Genomic DNA, 20,116 nt, shown 5'->3' on the forward strand with positions numbered 1-20,116 from the left:
GTTGACAGTTCTTGTTATTGAAAGAACCCTTGTCTCCCTAACCGGATAGAGTTATGATGTCATCACGAGTGCTCTTAGGCACTGTCTAGCGGGATCTTGAAATTTCTTTTTTTATACAAATGAGAAAAATGACATTTTACAAAAGCACATTTATTTGTAAACACCAACACGTTACACTGATTCACTTGTGTTGGTTTTTACACAGAATGAATTAATCAACCAATCAGTATGAGCGGAGGCTTAGTTTACCCATAATCCCTTTGGTGTGTTAATGTTCAAATCTTCAGAATTAGTGCATTATTTTAAAATGAGCAGATGTGTTATATATCACTTTGTACTTTTAAGATTTTACATTAATGTAGTTATTCTATCCAGAATAATTTTATTTATAAAGCAAAACCATAATTCAAACCTGTTTTCCATTTCAAGACCTCTGCCTCATCGCTGGACCATTGTATCCTGTCACAGTAAATGACACTTTCCTACAGCAGGGGGCAGAGCACACAAAGACAGAAGCCCTGGCTCATTGGCTGTTGGCTGTTTTGAAACTCAAAATCAGCTTCTTAGTAGCTGAGAGCGTATGGGAGGCAAAATTGAAAGTTATCGGTTATCTGTAGCTTCCGATAAGTTTTTAGGCAGTTTATCGGTTTAGTGTTAAAAAAAACATAACTTTTCAGTTAGCTGATTACCAGTTATCAAAGCTAACTTTTTGGTTAGCTGTGACCACCACTGTTGGCCATCAATTGTTTCAAGTCTTTTTGGGTTGTCCTAAATATTTACATCCTCCGATTCCAGCTTTTTACATGACTAAATTTTTTTTTAATTCAACTTTTGACAGTAAACTGTATTTTGGGTTGTGGACACACATTTGAAGATATTCTGGGCTCTGAGAAACAAGGATGAATATTTTCACAATTTTACAGACAAAGCAATGAATGGATTAATCCACAATATAATCAACAGATTGTGAAAATTATTATTACTCGCAGCCATATTAAATGTTAAGATTTTATTTTTTGAATGTGCCTCAGAAGGGGTAAAGCTGTCTGTAAGCTTTTTGTCTATATTTTTTTCCCCCCATGACTGCCTTTTTAAGTTTACTGGCACTTTATATGGGGGTTTTTTTAGATCGCATGTGTAAAATAAATACTTTTTATGACAAAATAGTTGAAGATAAGGTTGGAAGATATCGGTAGAATTTATGGTTATGGTGTGCTGGTCAATTAACCAGGGGATAATTTACCAATTGGAAAATACAATAAAACAACAATGATTAACTGATTAGAAAAATCATTTGTTGCAACCCTATTTGTAAGAACCCTTTGTAAACTAATTGAATTTTAGTACAATATGAATGTCACATTTTACCAAGTATTACTGTAACAGAATTTTCTCACTATAACAAATTTCAGGAATTATCAGATTCTTTACATTTGTAACATGAGATCAATAAAGTATTTGCCTCTGTTGGAGTTACACATGCAAAGCATCTTTAAAATCCCATAAAAGCTGCATGCTTGCTTGGTGCTTACATTTAAAAACAATTCAACAGTACTAAAAACACACCGTCTAACAGCTTCTTCCCATCCCTGTTGGCAAAGTCAGGCCAAGATCCAGGTTCAGGCCTGCCCCCATTTACAGCAAGTATAGCACCTTCACTTAAGACATTTATATCTCTAAACCTAACAGCAATTTGTTATTGTCATCCTCTAAAACGATGTGACACCTTTTGAGTTTCCTGTAAGAGTTGGGTGTTTACCAAGTTAAAGATTTGTGCAGAAGATTCCAAGAGTGTATTTAGGTTGAGGGTTGAGCTTTTCCCTGGTCCTCAACCTTTTTAATAGCTGCCTGAATCTTCAACTGGTCTCCCAACAGCTGCCTAGGTTTCACAGACCTGAGGTTTTCGTTCAGCTCCAGCAGCACCGGTATTCCTGTAGGTAAAGTCACACTGGCTATATCTGCATCAGATATACCTGTTAAAACAGAACAAAAGTAATATTCAGAGTCATGTTCATCACAGCACCCATAATTGGTGTACGCATGTATAGAAAGTGAATGAATATTCATCATAGCAATTAAAGGCTTTCCACAGGCTTTCATTTTTCTGTTTTACAAAAAGACCAAACACTGAAAAGTTGTAGTTGGGTTAAGCCAGTCTCCATTTGCATTTATTTATTTTTTTTTTTGCACCAGAATGGTTACTAAAGTTGCCTTGACACTTGCACGCATTTTGGCTGTGCACTCCTGCGCACTTCATCCCTACTATCTCTCCCGCTGTGTTCCCAGCTGGATGCCGCGCTTTGTGCTGCTGTACGCTGCGCATATAAAATATTTTGTAGTGGATTAATCATTTTCTATCCGAGTTTGGCTGATGAAAACACCTCTAATCACTTCCAGAAACACAGGGCCATTCCAGCTGCAGCTTTTCTCTCTCACTCTTGTGCGCTTCATGAGGTGGAGAACATTTGGAACTGTCTAAAATGAAATTATTTGTAATATTTATAGTGTAATGGCTTGGAGTAAATCACTGGGTTGGAGTAATCATTTATTCCAAATGTCAAGCATATTTTTAACTTTACCTTTAGTTTCTTTAAGAATAAATGTTTTCATGCACAACAGGCACAGATGCACATATTAGCATCCAGTGCTGCGCTTTAGAAAAACTTAAGTCAATATGGGACATTTTGAGGCTTCTTGAAGGACTGGAACATCGTGTGGGAGCTGCGTGAAATAGGACATGTTTGTGTGTCTTGTCATTTTGCCATGTTTTTAGTAGTTTTGAAAAAACAATCAACAACATTGATGCCATTTCCTGGCATCAATGTTGTGCATTTATGTAAGAATCGATTACCAGGGGGAAGGCTGCATGCTAGGAATAACGCTCCTATATACAGTGAGGAAAATAAGTATTTGAACACCCTGCGGTTTTGCAAGTTCTCCCACTTAGAAATCATGGAGGGGTCTGAAGTTTTCAACTTAGGTGCATCTCCACTGTGAGAGACATAATAAAAAAAAAAAAAAAAAAAAAAAAAAATCCAGAAATCACAATGTATGATTTTTTAAATAATTTATTTGTATGTTACTGCTGCAAATAAGTACTTGAACACCTACCAACCAGCAAGAATTCTGGCTCACACAGACCTGTTAATTTTTCTTTAAGAAGCCCTCTTATTCTGCACTCTTTACCTGTATTAATTGCACCTGTTTAAACTTGTTACTTGTATAAAAGACACCTGTTCACACAATCAATCACACTCCAACCTGTCCACCATAGCCAAGACCAAAGAGCTGTCTACGGACACCAGGGACAAAACTATAGACCTGCACAAGGCTAGGATGGACTACAGGACAACAGGCAAACAGCTTGGTAGAAGACAACAACTGTTATGATTATTTATTAGAAAGTGGAAGAAACACAAAATGACTGTCAATCTCCCTCGGCCTGGGATTCCATGCAAGATCTCACTTTGTGGGGTAAGGATGATTCTAAGAAAGCTCAGAACTACACAGGAGGACCTGGTCAATGACCTGAAGAGAGCTGGGACCACAGTCACAAAGATTACATTAGTAACACATGATGCTGTCACGGTTTAAAATCCTGCAGGGCAGCAAGGTCCCCCTGCTCAAGCCAGCACATGTCCAGGCCCATTTGAAGTTCACCAGTGGCATCTGGATGATCCAGAGGAGGCATGGGAGAAGGTCATGTGGTCAGATGAGACCAGAATAGAGCTTTTTGGAATCAACTCAACTTCCCATGTTTAGAGAATGAGAACAAACCCAAGAAAACCATCCTAACCATGAAGCATGGGGGTGGAAACAGCACACTCTGGTGGTGCTTTTCTGCAAAGGGGACAGGACGACTGCACCGTATTGAAGGGAGGATGGATGGGGTCATGTATTGCGAGATTTTGGCAAACAACCTCCTTCCTCATTAAAAGCATTGAAGATGGGTTATGACTGAGTCTTCCAGCATGACAATGACCCCAAACACAGCCAGGGCAACTAAGGAGGGGCTCCGTAAGAAGCATTTCAAGGTCCTGGAGTGCCCTGGCCAGTCTCCAGACCTGAACTCAATAGAAAATCTTTGGGGGGAGCTGAAACCCCAAACCTGAAAGATCTGGAGAAGATCTGCATGGAGGAGTGGACCAAAATCCCTGCTGCAGTGTGTGCAAACCTGGTGAAAAACTACAGGAAACATTTGACCTCTGTAATTGCAAACAAAGGCTACTGTACCAAATATTAACATTGATTTTCACAGGTGTTCAAATACTTATTTGCAGCAGTAACATACAAATAAATTATTAAAAAAAAAAAAAAAAAAAAAAAAAATCATATATTGTGATTTCCGGATTTTTTTTTTTTTTTTTTTTTTTTTAAGATTATGTCTCTCACAGCGAACATGCACCTAAGATGAAAATTTCAGACCCCTCAATGATTTCTAAGTGGGAGAACTTGCAAAACCGCAGGGTGTTCAAATACTTTTTTCCTCACTGTATAAAATGTCTGTCCATTGCTGCATTCATCTTTCCCACAATCCTGACTAGTTTCTCAGTTCCTAGTGCCACTGAAAAACATCCCCACAGCGTGACGTTGCCACCACCATGCTTCACTGTGGGGATGGTGCCTGGTTTCCTCCACATGGCCCCTGACATTCACACCAAAGAGTTGAAGCTTTGTCTCATCAGACCAGGGAATTTTGTTTCTCACGGTCTGAGAGTCCTTCAGGTGCCTTTTGGCAAACTCCAGGTGGGCTGCCATGCACCTTTTACTAATACTGCAGCAGATGACAGAATATTTACAGAGGAATCCTCCAAAGGGTGATAGAAGCACCAAATTCACCACTAATACTTCTTAGACATTATTTTTTGGAAACAAACAAACAAAAAACAGATTAGCCACTTGAAATTTCAATAGGTAGCCAGGTATGGGTCAACTGAAGAATTACACAGGGATCAAAATTAAAAGATGGTGACAAAGGTCAATTTCAATCTGTACAGTTGCTCTAATTTTGGTAAAAAGTGATGCAAATTATTGGTTAATAGGGTTTTTCCAAAAGGAATGGTTTGCACCATGTGTCATGCTTAGTTATCACATTACGGGGTAACTATGTCACATGTCATACAATCCAATGGACGTCGACATTGCTTAACCTTTACTTTGGAGACCAGACATTCAACACAGTCAAAACTATTCCATTTATTAATTCTATTAGTTCAACCAATAATATGCACCACTTTTACCAAAATTAGAGCAACTAACTTTTGACTCCTGTACAAATTGAAAATGACCTTTGTCACCATTCTTGCTGTTTTTACCCCATAACATTCAGTCACAGACAGGCCAAACTATACCTTTTTGAAATATTTATGATCAGATAAATTATGTGGTATAGTTTTCAATGTGATTGGAGCATCTTTTAATTTTGACCACTGTGTAATTCTTCAATTGACCACTACCTGGCTGCCTATTGAAAATTCAAGTGGCCAATCAGTTTTTTTTTTTTCTAGAAAGTAATCTCTATGAACTCTTTTCACCAAATTTGGTGCTTCTATCACCATTTGCAGTATTGTTTCAGTTATTTGCTGCACTATAAGGAGCGGCTTCCGTCTGGCCACTCTACCATACAGGCCTGATTGGTGGGTTGCTGCAGAGATGGAGATTCACTGTGGAGATTCCACTCCACAGAGGAATGCTGGAGCTCTGACAGAGTGATCAACAGGTTCTTGGTCACCTCCCTGACTAAGGACCTTCTCTCCCAATCACTTAGTTTAGATGGCCTGCCAGCTCTAGGAAGAGTCCTGGTGGATCCGAACTTATTCTATTTACAGATGATGGAGGCCACTGTGCTCATTGGTACCTTCAATGCAGCAGAAATGTTTCTGTACCCTTCCCCAGATTTGTGCCTCGAGAATCCTGTCTTGGAGGTGTACAGACAATTCCTTTGACTTCATGCTTGGTTTGTGCTCTGACCTGCACTGTCAACTGTGGGACCTTATATGTAGACAGGTGTGTGTCTTTCCAAATCATGTCCAATGAACTGAATTGTAGAAACATCTCAAAGATGATCAGTCTAAACAGGATGCACCTGAGCTCAATTTTGAGCTTCATGGCAAAGGCTGTGAATACTTATGTACATGTGATTTCTTAGGGTCCCCCCCCCCCCATTTTTAAATACAAAAAAAAAAAAACAAACAAAAAAAAAACACTTTCCACATTGTCATTATGTGGTATTGTGTGTAGAATTTTGAGGAAAAAACTGCTGTGCTGTGAATCTTTCCCAGATGCACTGTACAGTGTGTAACTTCATTTGAAGTAATCACCTTGTACTACTTACTAACTCAGGTGATGTTTTCTCAAATCAAAGTAGCACTGACCACTGAAGGAACCTTTTACAGCAAAATTCTGCAGTGTGCTTGCCCTCCATAACACACAGTTGATGATTGCTGTTTGAGACAAAACCTAGAGTACACTTTCATGTGGAGTATCTGAAGAAAAAGCAAGAAAAAAAAGTGGGATTAGGCAACACAGTGACAAGTAGCTGGCACACTTGCCACCTGTTCTCCATTCTTCATGCACCCATGAAGTTGCACCAGGAAGGGTATCTGGCAAAAAATTATATAAAACAAAATTAAGAAAGGCTGGTGGAGTGGGGGTGGTATAAAATGTAAATTCCAACCTGTCTATGCTTTAAACTGCATCAGAACACCAGAGCAACAGCTTGTAGCACTGCACTGAAAGGTCAAAGTTTATTGCATGACCACTGCCAAATGTAACTTAAACTCACTGGCCTTTTTGTGCAAGTTCAATCTCCCTTATGTGGAACTGAAATATGTCCTTATAAATGACGACTAGAATCAGCAGTAACCAGAAGCTGTTGCTGACCTTAGGACACCTGGAGCATAAGGAAAAAGCTGAGACAGTGATGTTCAAAAACATACCTTCCAGGTGTTTCAGCAGGGCTCTGCAGCTATTTCCGTGAGCAGATATTAGTACCATTCTGCCTTTCTTTATCTCTGGAACTATAGTACTCTCCCAATATGGTAGCAGCCTCTCCAACACCTCCTTCAGACTTTCTGCTCGGGGGAGATCATCCTTTGGCACGTCGCAAGTTGTGTATCTGCGATCATTATAGATTTCCAAGAAATAAGGGTGGGATTCATCAATTGGAGGCGGTGTGACATCATAGCTCCTTCTCCACAACTTCACCTTTTCCTCACCATGTTTGAGGGCCATCTCTGCTCTGTTCAAGCCAATCAGCGAACCGTAGTGGCGCTCGTTCAACCTCCAGGATTTGATGACAGGAACCCACTCCTGGCCCATAGCCTCCTGCACAAGCCATGCCGTCTGAACGGAGCGGCTGAGTATGGAGGAGAACACCATGTCAAGCTTGAAACCCTGCTCCTTCAGGAGCCTGCCACACTCCTGGGCTTCCTTCACCCCATCTTCACTCAGCTTCTGGTCTACCCAGCTGCAGAAACGGTTCTCTTTATTCCAGGCACCCTCTCCATGCCTCAACAGAATGAGTTTGCGTTCGGACATCCGAAGCACCAGCAAGAGAGGCCTGCACACATTCAGAAACAAAACATGAGCCTAAGCAATGATACCAAAAGTAGTATCCCTAGCCGGCATCCTTTAAAAATGTAACTATTAGTGTTGAAACATGAAATCCTTGCCACACACTAGTGTGTATTATAGGGAGTATCTGTAGACATGATGCAATTTTGATTAAACAAAATTGCTGGGTCTGCATTTATTTTTGACCATACATTAAAATATCGAAGTACCAACAATTTTGTCCTTGGGTGTAGTGAATAATGGCAAATGTATTTATTTTTATAACCCCAAATCAGAAAAGGCTGGCACAATAAAAAAAAAAAAAAAAAAAAACAAATGCAAATATTCCAACTCTAGCACATCACGATTCTATTTACTATGACTTCTATTTCATTACAAACAATATGAACCCAATAATGCTCTAAGTCAATGTCACTTCATTTGTGAATAATATTCATCAATTCCTGCATTTAAGGCTCCTAACGTTCCAAAAAACGTGGGATGTGTGAAAATGACTAAATATAAGGATTAGAGACAATTTCCTTGAGACAAGTCCTGGGATAGACACTTTTCCAAGCTACTGGATTCCAGCATTAATTTACATCAATCATTTGATACAAACTGAAGTAAATCTGTGTCAAGTAGGCAGACTTCAAAACTTGAGTGACCAACTGGAAGGAGACAAATGAGGGAAGCCACAAAGACATCCATGACAACTCTGAAAGAATTATATGCGTTTGTGGATGTGAGTGGAGAAAGTGTGAATGGTGCAACATTTGGCTGTGGCGCCCTGATTTACAGCTTTGTGTTGGAGTGCAGCAGAGAAGGATTGTAAAACACAAAAACAGGTCAAATCTAGACTCTGGTTTCCCATGTGCTTTCTAGAAAACTGCAAGTGAAATTTCAAATTCTCCTCTCTGCCACTTCATCAGGAAGCTGTATAACTGGTACCACAGTCAGGTTTTAAACCATCTAAAAACCTGTTTTTGCCAAGACGCCAGCACAAACCTGTGTAAATCCAGTTTAGAGCATCTAAAGCTATCAAAAACCTAAAAAGCCCTTGGTGAGTCCAGTTATAAAATGTCATACAGTATAGTCACCCCTTATTGAATGTACAAACATCTGTAACTATTGCTTTATCATTGTAGAGTGTTTTAAAGGTCATTTATAATGTGGCAAATAAATAAATAAGGCAAAAACACGAGGCTGGTGGCAAAATAGGGAGAATTTTGATTATGGGAGGCAACAAATTGGCATAATATTAACTAGAGCACTGTGCTCAGGAGTGCAAACTTCCACCAACGTGTTTCCAATTCAGCAAATTTTTACTGTTGACAAAAGTTTTTAAGGTCAAAGTCTTTAGAACTGGCTTTTCATAATACAAATTAGATGTGATCAAATATAAAGGAGTATGTATTTAGTTCATGCACTTGAATAAAAGTTTTTTGTGGTGATGTCAGGTTTTTAAAACTTTTTTGGTTTCTGAATTCTTTTTCAGATAATTTTCACAGAACAATGGTTATCTCTGCTATGCACAATTTGCTTTTTGGCACTTGATTTCTGACTGATAACTGGAAGAAAGACAAAAAGGCATAAAACTGGAACTGCCATCCAATTTTGGTGCTGTAGGTAAAGCCATAACAGAAACATGAGTGTGACTGAGGCATATTTTTATTGAGATAAAATGTACATCAAATGGGCTTTTCAATATTAAATTCAAATGTCCACAAAATCCACAATCTGGATCAGACTGTCAGGCGATAGTGAATGCCAGTCTGCACCTCACTTTCAAATATGAGAGTGATTGGGGCACATTTGATTAAGATATAATGTAAAATATACATTAAACTGGGTTTCCGATGACCACAAAATCTATAATCTGGATCAAACTTGTCAGTCAGTTGTTGTCGTCGTCGTCGTCCATTCAGCTGCTCCCATTTTGTGTTTGGGGTCGCCACAGTGGATCCAACCAGATCCGCATTGGTATTTGGCACAAGTTTAACACCGGATGCCCTTCCTGACGCAACTCCAGTTTTACCTGGAGAAACACACACAGCCGCTGGTGTTCCAAAGAGGTCTCCCATCCAAGTACTAACCAGGTCCCCCACTGCTTAGCTTCTGAGATCTGACAGGATCAGGCTGACACAGAGCAGAGCAGATCAGCTGCATCAAACTTGTCAGTCAGTAAAGGATACCATCCTACATAATGGTCTCAAATATGAAAGAAGATTTATCTTTTTTGATGTTTATGAATTATTGAAAATTTACCCAATGTTAAAGGATAGGGATTTTCCAAGATTTTTCCTGAATCTGTTCTTGCCTATCAGGATATGAATCCTCTATAAAAATTTCATAACAATATATGAAAAATTGTGTGTTCTAGGCAATTCACAAACTGGGGGGGGGGGAGAAAGAAGATATTACCTCTGCCCCGTTGGCAGGGGTAATAACACTTGTTTTATTAAACACATTTGGAGAGGTGTCCGGGCCCGTCCCACTGGGAGGAGGCCCCGGGGAAGACCCAGGACACGCTGGAGGGACTACATCTCTCGGCTGGCTTGGGAACACCTTGGGGTTCCCCCGGAGGAGCTGGGGGAGGTGTGTGTGGATCGGGAGGTCTGGGCGGCTTTGCTTGAGCTGCTGCCCCCCGCGACCCAACTCCGGATAAAGACGAAGAAAATGGATGGATGGAAGTAACAATCACATCATAACTGCTAACATGACAATCTGATTTACTACGAATATGATTCCTAAGAAATCACCAACTGAAAATTGTAATCCTGTGTTGATAACAGTCCTACCTACAGTAGTGTTCAGAATAATAGTAGTGCTATGTGACTAAAAAGATTAATCCAGGTTTTGAGTACATTTCTTATTGTTACATGGGAAACAAGGTATCAGTAGATTCTCACAAAAGCACGAAGACCAAGCATTCATGATATGCACGCTCTTAAGGCTATGAAATTGGGCTATTAGTATATAAAAAAAAAATAAAAAAAGTAGAAAAGGGGGTGTTCACAATAATAGTAGCATCTGCTGTTGATGCTACAAACTCTAAACTATTATGTTCAAACTGTTTTTTTTTTTTTTTTAGCTATCCTGTGAATCACTAAACTAGTATTTAGTTGTATAACCACAGTTTTTCATGATTTCTTCACATCTGCAAGGCATTAATTTTGTTGGTTTGGAACCAAGATTTTGCTCATTTACTAGTGTGCTTGGGGTCATTGTCTTGTTGAAACACCCATTTCAAGGGCATGTCCTCTTCAGCATAAGGCAACATGACCTCTTCAAGTATTTTGATATATCCAAACTGATCCATGATACCTGGTATGTGATATAGACCCAACACCATAGTAGGAGAAACATGCCCATATCATGATGCTTGCACCACCATGCTTCACTATCTTCACTGTGAACTGTGGCTTGACTTCAGAGTTTGAGGGTCACCTCACACTGTCTGTGGCCCTTGGACCCAAAAAGAACAATTTTACTCTCATCAGTCCACAAAATATTCCTCCATTTCTCTTTAGGCCAGTTGATGTGTTCTTTGGCAAATTGTAACCTCTTCTGCACATCTTTTATTTAACAGAGGGACTTTGCAGGGGATTCTTGCAAATAAATTAGCTTCACACAGGCATCTTCTAACTGTCACAGCACTTACAGGTAACTCCAGACTGTCTTTGATCATCCTGATCAATGGGTGAGCCTTTGCCATTCTGGTTATTCTTCTAGCCATTTTGATGATTGTTTTCTTCGTCCATTTTAAAGCATTGGAGATCATTGTAGATGAACAGCCTATAATTTTTTGCACCTGCGTATACATTTTCCCCTCTCCAATCAATTTTTTTACTTTAATTTTTTTAAACAATGTCTTGAACGTCCCATTTTCCTCAGGCTTTCAAAGAGAAAAGGATGTTCAACAGGTGCTGGCTTCATCTTTAAATATGGGACACCCGATTCACACCTGTTTGTTCAACAAAATTGACGAACTCACTGACTGAATGCCACACTATTATTGTGAACACCCCCTTTTCTACTTTTTTTTTTTATTAATAGCCCAATTTCATAGCATTAAGAGTGTGCATAACATGAATGCTTGGTCTTGTTGGATTTGTGAGAATCTACTGGTACCTTGTTTCCCATGTTACAATAAGAAATATACTCAAAACCTGGATTAATCTTTTTAGTCACATAGCACTACTATAGGTACACATCAACTATGAGACAAAATGAGAGGGAAAAAAAAAAAAAAAAAAATCCAGGAAATCACATTGTAGGATTTTTAAAGAATTTATTTGTATATTATGGTGGAAAATAAGTATTTGGTCAATAACAAAAATTCATCAATACTTTGTAACATAATCTTTGTTGGCAAAGACAGAGGTCAAACATTTCCTGTAAGTCTTCACCAGGTTTGCACACACTGTAGCTGGAATTTTGGCCCATTCCTCCATGCAGATCTCCTCTAGAGCAGTGTTGTTTTGGGACTGTCACTGGGCAACATGGACTTTCAACTCCCTCAGCAAATTTTCTATGGGGTTGGAGACTGGCTAGGCCAGTCCAGGACCTTGAAATGGGGTCATTCCATGTCAATTCAATGAGGGCCTCATGCACCTTGTGTCAGATTTTAATAAAATATTCCCAGACTATTGAGAACAACAAATTTTAAGTTTGAGGCCTGTAGGCCAAGTAGTTTCTGAGATATGGCCAACTTAGCGTGCATGGGGTCTGCCGTTTTTAGGCAAAAAATTATGGCCCTCATTTCTGAAGCCATGCTCAAGGTAGAATATCCCAGCAAATAATGGACTTGGAGGCCTGAAATTTTCTGTGGCAGTTGTCATGGACACCCAGACTTGGACTATAGTCAAACAGACACTGACACTAAACTGTGAAGTTTATGTATGCTCAAACTATGGAAAATATTACATTGAGGATTGCGAGCATCCATGTTTGAGACACTGAAGCATACCATTACACTCAAAGAAGCCTTTTCATTCCTTGGCTCAATGCCAGTTATACTGGCTATGAAATATGTAATTTTGTGGGAGAAACCTCTGAAATCTGAAGAAAAAAAAAAATTTGTGGTCAAATTATATTAGAAGAAAAGCTCATGTGGGCAGTAAATAAAACTCTTCAAACCGATTCCATTTTGAAGGTATTGATATCTACTTTATGTGTTATAAATATGGCCTGCTTTATGAAACTCCTTCCCGGTTAATTTAAGCATCCAATTATGGCTAATTTGTGCACTCGCGAATGTATTTCTAGTGCTGAAATGACAATTTCATTTTAACTGTGTGCACACATTGCATTCATATGATTCATGGCACACCCCAGAATGCTTGCACATAGATCTGCCAGGGGGCTTCCCCAAGGTTTCCATGGTTACTAGGCTTATATCCACCTGCATGACGAGTGTGATGTGCCTGTTCTGCAAAGCAGAAGTTCCCTTGTTGCATCAGTGCAAGTCTGTGATGGGCTTGATCCATTGTTTCCTACAAAAAACCATGAAACTGAAAAGTGTTATTCCAAAGCATTACATGACTGACAAGACTGATCAATACTAAGAGGAAAAACTGCATTCAGTGTTTATTGGTCTGATTAAAGAATTCTGAAATGTAGATCATCAAAATAGTCACCTGCAGAAAGAAGTGTGATGACATTCACTTTCATCAGACCAAAAAAAACAAAAAACAAACAAACAAAAAAAAAAAAAAACAGGGAGGAAGAAGTGCAGCCATTATTACTCCAACCAGACTGACAGCAGCAGCTTTGAACATGTCCAGACATGCAGTACTCCATTCAGTGCATTGCTCATCATTCTATATGTCTTCCAGTTTCTTACAACTGCTCCCACAATTGATTTATTCACACCAACCTGCTTGACTATTTTAGATTCACTCTTCCCAGCCTGGTGCACAGCTACAATTTTCTTGCTGGTGTCCTCTGACAGCTCTTTGGTCTTGGCCATGGTTGAGTTTGAAGTCTGACTGTTTGAGGCTGTGGATAGGTGCCATTAATACAGGTAGCAGGTGGAGGACAGAAGAGCTTCTCAAAGAAGAAGTTACAGGTCTGAGACCCAGAAATCATGCTTGTTTGTGGGTGACCAAATACTTACTTTCCACCACAATTTACAAATAAATTCTTTAAAAATCCTACAATGTGATTTCCTGGATTTTTTTTTTTTCCATTTTGTCTCTCATAGTTGAAGTGTACCTATGTTGAAAATTACAGACCTATCATCTTTCCAAGTAGGATTTGAATCACGTGTGATTGCATCAGACAAGCTTGAACCTTCGTGCGCATGCGTGAGTTTTTTCACGCCTGTCGGTTGCATCATTCGGCTTTGTGTGAGCACTGTTCCACCCTCTGTTTTTTATTGCGAATAAATGTCTGAACGATTTGGAGCTTTGCTGCATCAATTTTTTTCCAGAAACTGTGAGAGACCTCCAGGTGGACACTGTTTGGAAAATTAATATGGCTTTCAGGGACGATTTTATGGGGATTATACAGATTAAGGAGTGTTACTGCCGCTTTAAGGATGGCCCACAACTGCTGAGAGCGCGGCGCGCTCCCAGTGCCAATTGACAGGCTCCAACTCCAATCCAATTCCACTGTTACAGGAGTTTTTGTCAAAAAAACTCCTGAAACAGTGGAATGTGCCGAAAAAAAGTGCTGATGTCCACGACTTCTGCCTTTTTGTGAAAGTCAGACGAGGTCCCGGTTCAACAAAGCCTTCACGTTGGAAATGATCTGGTTGTTTCAGCGGGGTGTGAGCCTGTCGATCGGCGCTGGAAGCGGCAGCGCTCTCAGCAGTTGTGGGCCATCCTTAAAGCGGCAGTAACACTCCTTAATCTGTATAATCCCCATAAAATCATCCCTGAAAGCCATATTAATTTTCCGAACGGTGTCCACCTGGAGGTCTCTCACAGTCTCTGGAAAAAAATTGATGCAGCAAAGCTCCAAATCGTTCAGACATTTTATTCACAATAAAAAAAAGGACGAGAGGGGTGGACCAGTGCTCACACAAAGCCTGCTCACAGGCGAACGACGCAACCGACAGGCGTGAAAAAACTCATGCATGCGCACGAAGGTTCAAGCTTGTCTGATGCAATCACACGTGATTCAAATCCATATGGTTTTTGGAAAAAATAAGGTCGGATACTTTTCTAATAGACCTTGTGTGTGTGTGTGTATATATATATATATATATATATATATATATATATATATATATATATATATATATACACACACATACACACACACATATATATACACACACACACACACACAATGAACTACTATACAAATAATGTTTATGAGTTCAATGGTACGAATATTTCATTAGGTGAAAGCTGGAACAGCCTCGTTGAATGGTATGTTCCAGTTTTCACCGAATTAAATATTCATTCCATTGAAAGAATGTAAAAACATTCATTATTTGTTTTATATAATGGTTAAAATAGATCCTGGTCATTTGATATTATATTTATTTATAATAAACAGAAAAGGGACTTACATTTTGGTGCGTCACTGCACTGACTTTCTGTCCTTCCAAAAGAGTTGTGTGCTTCCTCACTCCAACGAAAAATCACATCAAAAATTTGTCCAGCTTTGGTGCATCACTGCTGCTCTGACATCCAACATGAACTTTAAATAGGAGTCCAAAATAATTCTGACAATGTTGTCCGCGATGCTGTGCACTGACTTTGTGTACTTGGGGGGAGGGGGGGTTTACTGTGTACTTCCTCAGTGCAGCAAAAAAAAAAAAAAAAAAAAAAAAGAAAAAACATGGCAGAAATTAGTCCATCTTTTCATTCCAACTTCCTCTTAACAGCTCTTCATGCCTCAAGACAGCTTACAGTGCAGTGGATTTGTTTTGTGTGTGTTCAAAGAATTAGCACTGTCAATTAACGCCTTCAAATCACTGTACTTCAGTAAAACAAACTCTGCATGTTTAGCTAAACCCTGCCCGAACCAAATTTGCACGCTAAATGGAACCACCTTGCACTCTAAATGCACGCACGCACGCACACACACGGTCATTGAAAGACATCGATATCAACCCAGTTGTGGTGGGAGCAACAGGCCTGATGAAGAAGAACCTGAAGAAATACCTTGAGGCAATCCCCGGTCACCCAAGTGCACATGAGGTGCCGTTGTCTGCAATTAAGGGAACGATCACCATCTTGAAGAGAGCCCTCGGATACAATGCCAGATCTGGTTAGGATAACTATAGAGCCTAGGGTGCAACTTTAGACCCCAGGTTTGGGGCCCATTGCATTCTACTAAAAAGACAAAGATAAATGAAAAACCAAAGACAAAAACAAATCCACTGCGCTGTAAGCCGTCTGGAGGCATGAAGAGCTGTTAGGAGGGAGTTAGAATGAAAAGATGGACTAATTTCTGACATCATTTTTCGCTGGAGTGAGGACATACACAAAGTCTTTTTCTTTTGGGAGGACACAGTCAGTGCAGTGATGCAACAAAATTTAAGTCCCTTTTCTGTTGTTTAAAAATTAATATCAAATGACAAGGATCTATTTTAGCCATTATATAAAACAAATGAATGTTTTTACATTCATGCAATGGAACAAAGCTGGAACATACAGTCATTTGCCCAGTTCCGGATCATTGCCACTTCCAGATCACTGCTGTAGTTTTTGCGCCGCCGTTTCTCATAATCAGCACAAATAAGCTAATACTTGGTACCAATGGAAAGCTTGATGTTTGTCTACAAACGACCACAAGCTCGACCGGATCCAGCCATCCTTGTGACCAGCAGAGGAATCAAAACATCCCTGTCTGCGGTGTGCGTGCGCTTTTTCTGACTCACTCATTCCTGCAAGTTTTAAAGTAACGATCTCTAAAACGTAGCAAAGGTGAGTTAGCCGTTTGGTGTTTTTGGTTCTAGAGTGGGAAAATATTTACTTACTTGGGTAGAAAATGTTAGTGTGTTATGTCTTGCTGTTTAATTGCTGCACGCATTTATCTCTGACGCGAAAATTTGCCAGTTGCGGATCACTGAAGCAGCAGCCTCATGTCTGTAGTTGTGAGCCTTGTGGACTTTGGGGGTCATCTCAACATCACGAATGGACATGAATGTGGGGGCTTTTAGTTTTTAATTCGGGAGAAATCTCACCTCCACACTTTATTTTTTGCTTGTAAAAACGTATAACGGCGCTTTTCGAAACGAAGTAAATTCTCATTTAATAAGTGTAATTTATATCATTTTGTGTTCAAAACACATTCTCGGGCACAGTGTGTATCATTCTGCATTAGAAGGGCTCCAGCCAGATGCCAGGAATGCCCCCAAAGTGAGGCAGAGTGTCGTGATCCGAAACTGGCAAAAGTGATCCATTTCTGGCGAATGTTTGCACCACACATAATGTGGCTTCACACTAAGTAGAAGCGCTACTCCACCCAGACTTTTTCAGCTAAATAACATCCAAATACCCAACTGCGCATGCGTGCGCACATCGCTCTACCCCAGATTTGAAGACGTCACCCGTCGAGATGAGGTGCGTCGCGCAACTGCACATGTGGAGATGATGCAACTCGCTCGATGTGCAAGTGCGCATGCGCATTTTGTGTTTTTTGTTTTTTCCTCTACCCACCACCGAGAAGTGCGCTTCATCTGCGGAGGTGGAGAACAGCCAGTGGCGCGAACCACGTTTTAAAAAATATAGAAACACACTGCTTCACTTTAAATGCACAAGTCCGTTTCAGACAATCAGCACAGACCCTTTCTTTTAAAAGGCTTTATTTTACTCAGCATGTGGCTTTGTAAACTTGTAGCATCGCCTGCTACATTGATTAGCTCTTACATTAGTTATGGACATGCTCTACGGTCGTCTTCTCGGATTTTTATACATTTACTTGCCCATCAAAATAAGCGAAATTCGTCAAGTAATTTTTTCAGTGCACGCCGCGAGGCACCTCATCTTGACGGCGCATCTCCGCTCGGCAGACTTATCTGTCGAGATTCTCAACGGCGCACCTCATCTCGACAGAACACCGGAACTGGGCAACCGTCTGTACCATTCAACGAGGCCAAGCCGAGTTGAATGGTTTGTTCTAGCTTTCACCTCATGGAATATTCATACCATTGAACTCAAACATTCATTATTTGTATATTATTAACCACATAAAGTTGACAAGAAAACTGAGGTTGGATTTGCAATGCATGAACCAATGAATAGCTCTTTGCTTGCTTTAAACAGTTATGTACACATTCTGCCTTTGACATGTTTTTTAATCTAAATCAAATATTTTAATGGTCATGATTCATATTGTAGCAGAGAGGTTTGGTTCCAGGCCTAAAACACTTTAAATAACAATCGTCTGAAACTAGAAATTAATGGTATTTTTGCTTTCGAAACCAGAGCCCTGAGAAGAAGTGAGCGGGCACGGCTACGTAGGGTTAGCCGCTACCTAGCTAAAAATAACCGAGCACTGCAAAGTAACATTATGAAACCATTTCCAGCATTACAGCAATAAATAAACACAGTCACTAGCAAAACAAGTAAGAAGTTTATGGACATGTCAGCTTACCGTGTCCGGGTTTTAAATGCACTTTAAATGCAGCGAGCGCGTACAGACCAAACGCAAAACCCACCTCCAGCAGCCGCGTCATATTCATGATTGACAGCCATAGTGTCCAATCACTGTGGCAATCAAGTCATGTGGGCGGTGCCTTTAAACACCGAGTCTATGCCCATATTAAGAGTGGGAATTTGGTGCGTTCATGGTTCTGCGGAACGAGGAGGAAAAAAATAAAAATACAATAAATAAATGAATGAATAAATAAATAAATAAATACAAATTCACTATATTTATGTTTTAGGGCTTCCATTTTGTAGAATATACATTTATAAGGAGAGACTAATCGTACAGTTTGACCTGACTTTCGATACAGAAAGACATAATTAATTGTCATCTATATTATAATAACCAAGTGTGTGTGTCTGTGGCTTTGATCACACCAAAACCGGGAAGAGTTGACATTTGCCGTTTGGTATGCTTATGTATTTTGGGTCAGTGATGAATACTGCGAAAACAGAAAGCTGATAGGACTAATGTTTTTGAAGAAATTAGCTATTTCAGCTCACCAATAAACAATGGAAGCTGTGCTGCAATGCATCATAGGAGTTTGGGGGTTTGGGTTTTAAATGTTCTTATTGTGGTTTATGTTAGTTTAACAGTGTAGTTAGTGTTATTTATTTTGTTGCTCTTACTATGAGTGACAAAAGTTTCATGTTCATACCATGAGTAAAATGTGTAGTGGTTTAAATGTCTTCAGCCACTGTCTTCGGCTTTTCTGCCAGCATTCATCCTTGACCCAAAATACATAAGCACAGCAAACGGCAAATGTCAGCTCTCCCTGGTTTTTGCGCAATTAAAGACATACACATGCACACAGAGGCCACTTGGCCATTATCATATAGATGATGACATAGTCTTCTTTTGAAAGCATTGCAAAAAAAGCAACAATGCAGCTATAGTATTTCCACAATGTTTTTATCTGTTGTGAAATTATTGGCAATTTGTGCCAACAGCACAGAACACAATACAGTGCAACTCATCTGTATGCAAAAGATATTCAGTTCTCTCAGTAGAATACAAAATAAACAATCTATTGGTTCGTGATATTGTCACGATAAGCGCCTCATTTTCATCACGGCAGCACAAATTCATTCTAATACATTCCGTGACGGATACACGAAATTAAAAGTGAAGCGGGTGGTCGGGTGGTTATGCTTAGGGTTGGGGGAAGGAGTAGGCTTAGGTTATGTTTAAGGTTAGAGTTGGGAGTAGGAGTAGGGTTAGTAATAGTGAGTTTTAAAAAACCCTCACAAATATTTGATTCATTTCGTGACTGGAGAACGAAAAAAAATAAAAATAAATAAATAAATAAATAAAAAATGTGAGACTGGGCTGAGACTTCAGTATGTATATCAGCTGATCAAAATGTGTCCAAATGCAACAAGCTTTTTTCAGTGTATAGGATGCAAATGCATATTTAGAAAATTGGGAAAAGTGACAGGAAAGAAGAATTAAAATAGCAACACCAGTGGAAAATCAAAGAGCAGAGGATAGTGCCTACTCTCTTTTACATGCACCTATTCTCCTTCAAGCTTTCTGAATGTTAGAGACTGTTGTTCTCCCATTTCTTAAAATGCATGGACAAAAAGGAAACCTGATTTAAATATGTACATCAACTGCACATGAGCAGAATGTATCCAAAGAATGTTCTTTGGATACATTCTGCTCATGTGCAACCAATGTGCATAATCCAGAATTCCCCCCCCCCCCACCCTTTCTCTCTGGATACTGGACAGAGTTTGATAAGAAATTTCTTTTGACAAGGACAAAACACATCTTTAATCATGATAACATACCAAATCAATTGAAAAGCATACAAAGCAGCAGTAATAATAATAATAATAAATGAATATTGTGTTCTGGAATGGCATGAACCTGCTAAAATGATGCCAAGGTGGTTCACAAATAATATCTCAAAGGTTAATATGGAAACCAGAGTGGCTATACGCCC

At 39.6% G+C, this 20,116-nt stretch overlaps 1 protein-coding gene across 1 annotated transcript; it reads right to left on the reverse strand.

Moving 5' to 3' along the window:
* Positions 1 to 840: 840 nt before the first annotated feature.
* On the reverse strand, positions 841 to 18,225 carry bpgm (2,3-bisphosphoglycerate mutase). Its single transcript, XM_034176135.1, has 3 exons — positions 18,115 to 18,225; positions 6,939 to 7,561; positions 841 to 1,973 (listed from the first exon to the last, which is right to left on the reverse strand). Exons 2-3 carry the CDS (start codon positions 7,537 to 7,539, stop codon positions 1,798 to 1,800), a joined length of 777 nt encoding a protein of 258 aa, XP_034032026.1. The 5' UTR covers positions 7,540 to 7,561; positions 18,115 to 18,225; the 3' UTR covers positions 841 to 1,797.
* Positions 18,226 to 20,116: the final 1,891 nt, after the last annotated feature.

Source organism: Thalassophryne amazonica, chromosome 8 (genome assembly GCF_902500255.1).
Source record: "Thalassophryne amazonica chromosome 8, fThaAma1.1, whole genome shotgun sequence".
In the NCBI taxonomy this organism is placed as follows: domain Eukaryota; kingdom Metazoa; phylum Chordata; class Actinopteri; order Batrachoidiformes; family Batrachoididae; genus Thalassophryne; species Thalassophryne amazonica.

Excerpts from the sequence above, each read along its gene's own strand:
- bpgm (XM_034176135.1), bottom strand. The coding sequence starts at position 7,539 with ATGTCCGAACGCAAACTCATTCTGTTGAGGCATGGAGAGGGTGCCTGG. Across the intron at positions 1,974-6,938 it reads CCTGCTGAAACACCTGGAAG|GTATATCTGATGCAGATATA; the intron begins GTATGTTTTTGA and ends CTGTTTTAACAG.